Source organism: Trachymyrmex cornetzi, unplaced genomic scaffold, assembly GCF_001594075.2.
Source record: "Trachymyrmex cornetzi isolate Tcor2-1 unplaced genomic scaffold, Tcor1.1 scaffold326, whole genome shotgun sequence".
Taxonomy (NCBI): Eukaryota; Metazoa; Arthropoda; class Insecta; order Hymenoptera; family Formicidae; genus Trachymyrmex; species Trachymyrmex cornetzi.
In genome coordinates this window covers 547,365-555,767 of record NW_017297961.1, presented here as the reverse complement: position 1 = coordinate 555,767, position 8,403 = coordinate 547,365, and the positions used below count along the sequence as shown (strand labels likewise).

At 40.8% G+C, this 8,403-nt stretch overlaps 1 protein-coding gene across 2 annotated transcripts in view; it reads right to left on the bottom strand.

The window, feature by feature from the left end:
• bent (projectin protein bent) overlaps window positions 1–8,403 on the bottom strand; it is a 221,823-nt gene that overhangs the window by 72,179 nt on the left and 141,241 nt on the right. For both annotated transcript variants that reach the window (XM_018510206.1, XM_018510207.1), the window contains 2 exons: window positions 1,414–1,874; window positions 514–1,048 (listed from right to left, as the gene is read on the bottom strand). In XM_018510206.1, the coding sequence (XP_018365708.1) occupies window positions 514–1,048; window positions 1,414–1,874 (996 nt within the window). The remainder of the gene's footprint in view (window positions 1–513; window positions 1,049–1,413; window positions 1,875–8,403) is intronic.

Sequence of the window (8,403 nt, the reverse complement as noted above, 5' to 3'; positions counted from 1 at the left end):
CGGCATATCCGGTCCCGCCATTTTCCTTATTTGCATCTTATGTTATCAACTTTCGCTGATATCAAGCATTTTCAATAACTTATTGTACAAACCGAGATGGTCCCTTGTAAGCTCGAACGGCGCTGCGCGCCTGCTAGACATCCCCGCTCCTCGCGGCCCGCGTGCCATGTGCTCGGTGGGCCGTATCTTCGGCAATAGTAGGTCGGCCGGACGCGCGTATTCGGCTTTCTTTAATCGTTAATATCTCGTTAACTATTGCGAAAATTACAAAATGATAGAGGACTTTTCGACTCAGTTTAGTCCGCTCTATCTACACAAAAGTGATAGGCAAAAAAGGTCGGGACACTCTGTATATTTAAATTTGTTATAATTTCAAATAAATTTTTTTAAATTATTAAAACATTACATTAAATTGTAGGTTTAATGTAATACAATGTCAAATAATAAAAAATAATTATCGTATCTGTATTTAAGAGACCAACAATTATACAATAATTTATTGCGATAACTTACCAGTTATTGGCTTTCCTCCGGTATTAATAGGTGGGTTCCATGCGAGACTGCAGCTATTAGGAGTGTAACCAAGAATTTCAGGTTGATTTGGTGCATCCGGTGGATCATACGGACTCTTGGCGATCACGGGTTTGCCCTCCAAGGGCTCTGACACACCGTACATGTTCTCGGCGCGGACTCTAAAGTTATACTTTTTGCCTTCAGTCAAGCCCTTCGCCGTGAAGTTCGTCCTGGGAACGTATCCCGGCACTTGTCGCCAATTGTCAGAATCATAATCAGAAACCTCGACAATGTAATTCGTGATATCAGATCCGCCATTGTCCGCCGGTGGGTTCCAGGACAGGCCGACGGACTCCTGCGTCGTGCCAATGTATTGCAGAGGACCCTGAGGTGGCCCAGGTTTATCCACGACTATCACTTCGATGTCAGCCGAATCTTTTCCATGCTCATTTGTCGCCGTCACGGTATACATACCACCGTCATCTCGCACGGATTTTTCGATCAGAAGTTGTGTTCGATCGCTCTTGGTCTCAGTCTAAGAATGTAATAAAAATAAGAAAATGTACGTGCACAGTAAAGAGTAAAAACTATTATAAACTAAGAAATAAAGACTAAGATATGAATTGAAAGAAACTCTACAAGACAAGGAATAAAATCTAAAATTTATGCTCCATAAACATAAAAAAAAAATTGTAGAAGAAAATCTCTTTAAAATTTTTTTAATTAATAAAAGCATTTAATTTATAGTTTAATTCAATTTATAATTATTATTCGTAATTATTAATAAATTGTCGCATAGTGTGTTTGATTCAAATCAATTCTAGTCAAATTAATTTAATAAAGAATTATTTCTCATTATCTTTATTGTAATTCTAAAACTAAATTGAAAAATAAACCTACAGATAGGCGAAGAGTTTCCATGAGCGATCTTCCATCCTTGATCCATTCGATTTTTGGCGTGGGCGCGCCGGACAACGGTATGTTGACATTGATTGGTTCTCCAGCACGGACCTTGATCTTACGTCCGATTAGAGCATCCAAGTGAAGTTTCGGTTTCTCCTTCATAGGTTTAGCCGTGAACACGGATGAAGTCTCGCTCGGTTTTCCGGCGCCTGCGGCGTTTATAGCCGACACGCGATATTCATATTGATGACCCTCGGTCACATGATCATCGTAATATTCAGGATATCTGACAGGTTCTTTGTTCTGCTTTATCCAGCGACCTGTAGCACGATCACGACGCTCCACATCGTAACCAATGATCTTGGAGCCGCCGTTGCTAATAGGCGGAGTCCATTTGATCTTGATGTGATCTTTATCGGCGTCCACGCATTCTGGCTTGCCGGGTTGTCCAGGAACAACTAAGCAATTAATTGAATATAACAATATGTTAACAAAATAAGAAAACAATAAAAAGTGAAAGTTTCCATATCCATAAATTTATGAATTAGGAGAATTCAATATAAAGAAATTAAATAAAGATAGTTAAGTGGCTTAAAAATAACAAATATAAACAATAAAGAGCATACAGCCACAACGCTTGATGTAATTTGCTTAAAATATGTATTTAATATAAAATAAGTAAACGTTTCGGTCAATATTTGATCATCTTCAGTACATTTAGAATATAAAGTTACACATAGATAAAAAAAATTTCCTTATCTGATAAAACAAAAACTTTTTTTCTCTTGATAACAAAAATCGTTCGCAAATTTAATGAAAATTACAATTTTTGTTATCAAGAGAAAAAAAGTTTTTGTTTTATCAGATAAGGAAATTTTGTTTATCTATGTGTAACTTTATATTCTAAATGTACTGAAGATGATCAAATATTGACCGAAATGTTTAATTATTTTATATTAAATATACATGTTTTAAGCAAATTACATCAAGCGTTGTGACTGTATGCTCTTTATTGTTTATATTCAATATAAAGCGTTGTGACTGTATGCTCTTTATTGTTTATATTCAATATAAAGATATTAAAGAATAAATACGACCGTATAAATGCTAAGCATATAAATATAAAGAACGCCAATAATTGGTCAAGTTAGATGTTCTAAATACAATACAAATTCTTAATTTTTAAATATTGGGTATGGGAATAAGTTTCCGCCATTTTTAAAAAGAAAAAGATGTATTTATTTAAACAAATCTATATAAGTGAGTTTATTCAAAGTATGCTCCTTCGGAAGCGACAACTTTCTCCCACTTTTCCGGTAATAAACGGATTCCTCGAATGAAAAAATCTGGTTCTTTTGAAGCGATCCATTCATCAAGCCATTTTTTGATATCTTCATAAGAATTAAATCGTTCTCCAGAAACAGCCGACTGCATGGATCGGAACAAATGGAAATCTGAAGGAGCAATGTCCAGTGAATACGTGATAAGGCACCGAAACATTCGGACATTCCTGTATATGAAATAATCCTCCCTAAATTATTTTATTAAAAAACTTATTGCGAGAAATATTACCTCAGCCATGATTCGAACCTGGGACCTCTTGACTTTCCGGAGCGAGTGTCTTAGCCAACTCGACCACTGATCCCTTAGTCAAGAGGAAAGTCAAGAGGTCCCAGGTTCGAATCCTGGCTGAGGTAATATTTTTCGCAATAAGTTCTTTAATAAAATAATTTAGGGGGGATTATTTCATATATAGGAATGTTTCGGCGCCTTATCGTATTCGTATTTATATCATTAATCTCAGTTCGATTGTGATTAATGTCCGAATGTTTCGGCTTTGTTAAACATATTAAACTTTATGTGAAACTGTAGGTATATTAAAATTAAATAAGATCATGCATTTTTAAACCCACGACCGAGAGCGACAACGTGTCAATAAATCAAGAGAAATTTTCAAGCATTACTGCATAGGTATGATGCAGTCCTTCCGTATCTGAACGTAAATTAAAGCCATTCTTTTGCATGTATATGGATGCCATTTCCGAAATCAATCTTTTGTTCTAACATTCCTCCTTGTCTAAAATTTGGACATTCTCTCAATCTAAATCATGTGAAAATTCCATACGATGTTCAGTAATTACAGAATGAGTGTCAATGTTCCAATTAATATGTCTATACGATGTTCAGATATTCTACTGGATAATTTCCTGTATGTTTGGTCCGATGCATCGCAATCTTTACAATAGATTTTATACACATCATTTTTATTATCAATTTTTGGAAAAGCGTCCTTATGTACTTTTATAAATCTACCTGGGGAAAGCGGTGAGGATGGCGTTTTGGAATGTGGCGGGGTTGGGAAATAAAGATAGTGATTTTTGGGATAGATTGAAAAGATGGGATGCGAGGGTTTTGATGGAGACATGGGTGGAGAAAAAGGGAGGGAAGTATTTAAAAGAGAGGTTGCCGGAGGGTTATGTATGGAGAGTGCAGGAGGCGAAGAGGAAAAATAAGAAAGGAAGGGCAATGGGGGATATGTTGATGGGGATTAGAAAGGAGTTATATATTGGGGGATGAAGGAAAAAAGGAAAAGGAGGGGATGATGTCAGAGATGGTGAAAGCAGGAAGGAATAGGGTAAGGATGGTGGGGGTGTATATAAATATGGATATGGAAAAGAAGATGGAGAGTTTGGCGGAATGGATGGAGGGAAAGGAAGAGGGGATAAAAACTGTGATAGGGGAGGATTTTAATGCAAGAACGGGAAGAGAAGGAGGAAAGATAAGGGAAGAGATTGAAGGGGAGGAGGAAGAGAAGAGAAGGTCTAGGGATAATAGAAAAAAACAAGGTGGAGGGTAAATTGGTGGAGTTTATAAGGGTGAGGGGTTATGGTCTATACTAAATGGGGATATAAAAGGGAACGAAGAGAGAATTGGACGTATACAGGGGCAAGGGGGGTTTCAGTAATTGATTATGTGTTGACGGATGAGGAAACAAGAGAAGAGATTGAGTATTTGGAGGTGAGGGATGAGATGGATTCGGATCACCATCCCTTGGTTGTGTCATGGAAGGGTAGGAGAGAAAAGGGAAAAGGTAAGGGAAAGGAGGGGGGAGGAGCGAGCAGGGGAGTGTGGAATGAGGAAAGTAGGGTGGTATTCAGAGAGAGATTGGGGGAAGTGGAATGGAAGGAGGGGAAGAGGATGGAGTGGATGGAATGCATGAAGGAAACTGAAGGAAAAATAAGGGAGGTATTGGGGGTTATAGAGAAGGAGAGGGGTAAAGAAAGGAAGGTAAGGGGATGGTGGAATAGGGAGCGTAGAGAGAAGAAGGAGGGGGTGAGAAGGGTATTAAGGGAGTGGAGGAAAGGGAATGGGGAGGGAATGGAGTACAGGAAAGAGAAAAGGGAATATAAAGAGTTATGCGAGGCAAAAAAGAGGGAAGAGAATGAGAGATGGGGAAGGAAGAGACGGAAAGGGATAAATAACAGGATAGAGATGAAAGGGATGGCACCCAGTTGGACACGGCTCAACTGGACACGAGCCACTCACAGCGCTTGAAACTACAAAGCTCCCAAACACCGGTCGCTGTGATTGGTGGTGTCCAATCGAGCCGTGATCAATCAGGATCACCCCAGATGAAAGAATGGGAGGAATATTTCAAAAAGTTGTTGGGGAGCGTGGAGGGAAGAGTGGTAAGAGGAAAAAGTGAAAGGAGAAGGCAGGAGAGGGAAAGGGAGCTAAATAGGGAGGAGATAAGGAAGGTGACGAGAAATTTGAAGGACGGTAAGGCAATGGGGATAGATGGAATTCCGAATGGGTATGGAAATATGGGGGAGAGGGGATGGAGGAATGGGTCTGGAAGGTGTGTGATGAAGTTTGGATGGGGGGGGGGTGCCAGTAAGGAAAAAGAGGCAGAGGGAGGAGGTAAGGGATTATAGGAGAGTGTCAATAATGCCGACTTTAAAGTGTATACGGCGGTGCTTGCGGAAAGGTTAAGGGAGGAAGTGGAGGAGAAAGGGTTAATTCCACCGAATCAAACGGGCTTTAGGAAGGGGTTAGGGACTATGGACAATATTTATGTTTTGAACTTTTTGGTAAATAGGCTGGTAAGGAAAAAGGGGGAAAGTTAATTGCATTGTTTATTAATTTGAAAGCGGCGTTTGATTCACTGGATAGGGGGGTTTTGTTGGATGAGATAAGGCGGAGGGGGGGTAAGGGAAGGACTGGTAGAGAGGGTGGGGGAGATAATATGGGAAACAAAGAGTAGAGTCAGGGCAGGGGGGAGGTAGGAGAAAGTTTTTGGGCAGCGAGGGGGGTAAGGCAGGGGTGCCCGCTGAGCCCGTTATTATTTAACATCATGACGGCATATTTGGAAGAGGAGATGGGAAAGGTTAAATGGAGGGGGGGAGGGGTGAAGGTAGCGGATAAGAGAATATTTGGGTTAGCGTATGCGAATGATGTGGTGCTATTGGCAGAGGATGAGAAGAGTATGAGGAGTATGATAGAGAGGTTGGAGGGATATGTGGAGCGGAAGGGTTTGGAGATTAATAGGGAGAAGACAAAAATAGTGAGGTTTAGGAAAGGGAGGGGAAAGAAGCAGTAAGGTGAATTAGAGATGGAAGGGGAAGGAAATAGAGGAAGTAAAACAGTTCAAGTACTTGGGGTATATAATACAAAGGAATGGGGGGCAGGAGGAACATGTTAAGGAAGGGGTGATCCCGATTGACCACGGCTCGATTGGACACCAATCACAGCGACCGGTGCTTAGGAGCTTTGTAGTCTCAAGCGCTGTGAGTGGCTCGTGTCCAATTGAGCCGTGTCCAACTGGGTGCCCGGAAGAGGAGGATATGGCTATTTGATAGGTTGACTTGGGCAATGTTGAGTTATGGGGTGGAGATTTGGGGTTAGAAGGAGAGGGAAGCTGTGAAAAGACTGCAAGAGAGGTATTTAAGGTGGATGTTAGGGGTAGAGAGAGAGACGCCGGGGTACATGCTAAGGGAGGAATTACAAAGGGAGAAGCTAAGGGTGAAGGCGGGAAAAAGGGCGTGGGCATTTGAGGAGAGATTATGGGGGGGGGGGGGGGAGTTGGCGCGGTTATGTTGGGAGGAATCAAGAGGGAATATGAGGAGGGGGGGAGAATTTAGAGGGATGGATGGGGAAAGAGGGCAATTTTTTAAGGACAGGGGAGTGGAGTTGGTGAGTTGGCAAAGGGGGGAGTTGGAGGGAGAGAGGGTATGGGATGATTTATGGGAAAGGAATAGGGAATTGCAGAGGGTGGAAAGATGGGAAAAAAATAAGGGTAACGAAAGGTAATAGGTGGTATGGATGGGTAAAGGGGAAGGGGGTGCCGGGGTATTTAAGGAAGGGTTAGCGGGAGGGGAGATGGAGAAAGGTGGCTAGATTTAGATTGGGGAATGAGGTGAGGGAAGGAAGGTATTGGGAGAGTGAGGAGGAAAGGAAATGCAGGCTGTGTGGGAGTGAGGAGGAAACAAGGGAGCACGTATGGGAGGGTTGTAGGGTCTGGAGGAGGGGGGGAGTAGGAGGGTGGCAGGATGTGGTAAGGAGAATTTTGGGGGAAGAAGGGGAGGGGGAAGGGTGGATAAGGGAGGTGGAGGAGGAGAGAAAGAGGGCGAGGGGGGAAGAGGGAATAAGAGAAGGGGGGGAATGAGGGGTTAGAGGGGAAGGAAGAGGGGCGAGAGAGGAAGGGAGAGAAAGGGGGGAGTGAGTGAGAGAGTGAAAGAGAGAGGGAGGGGGGAGTGGGAGGCTCTGTGGGGAAGAAAGTAGAGCAAAGTTAATTTTTAGAAGGAGTCCACGTTAAGGGGATGCTAAACCGATTACCCAACTCGATCAAGGTCGATAGTACAGACTTTTTAAATTCCAAATTTGATAATAGTGGTGACATCTTTGATTTAATTGTTACATTATATTATATAATATATATCATTCTTACTCTGTCTTACTCAAACGCATACATCTGTTCTTATCTAACATATGCCAGCACCATCTATCGCAAGACCGCGCTATTGCTACATGGAATTTCGGCTCTGTTGACAGTCCCAGTCTTCACAAAGCACCTGTATACACGTATTTTCTATTCAGTGGAAATATTTCTTTTCTAGACTTTCAATCTTAGTTCTACAATCTCGGTATCGTTTGTTTCAGCTGCACGCTTATTTTCAAGAATGGACTCTAAAACTCTTATATCAAGCAAATATATATCTGAGGTGACAGCTGTACGAGCCAAAAGTAAGTGAATTTTTAATGAATTTTAAACTTTTTTTCGATTTTTTCATGAAATCCAGTGCAGCTGAGGTCCTGTTTGTGCGTACTTTAATTTAAGTAATAATTTTTTAAACTTTTGCAATCCGTACATCCAATACAGAGATTTTTCACCGAATGGAAATATGGTAAAACAGGAGGCTTTAGCATCGCCTTAATAGAGTAGAAAGACACCGGAAACGGAAGTCCTAGCGGAGAGAGAGAGAGAGAGAGAGAGAGAGAGAGAGAGAGAATAGACGGCGTAGATTTAAGTATATTAAGTTAGGTTAGGGTTAGGCTAAGTTAGTAAGTAAGAATATGTAAAGGACGGTATATGTTTGTAAAAATTGTAACCCCGAGGGGATCAATAAAGTTTATCTATCTATCTATCTATGTATCTATCTATAAATCTACCTAATTTGTTCTCGCTGAAAAACGTTAATTTCATGTCAATACAAATCGACGAAAATTCCTCCGACAAAGAATCAATATATGATAACAAAAACCAAGACACATGGTCAATATTCGTGTCGTCATTTGAGACATTAGTATTAAAAAATTTTTTGTTGAACCAAAATTTTTTACGATCATTAATCGTGTTAAAACCAAATTCTACCGGATAGTCATTATTCAGTAATATAACTATAATGAACTTAATGTTTTTGTGATGAAATTTTGGATCTGAGGCGTCGTCTACAATACACGGAGTAAGAAGTAAGAGTAAGAAATTGA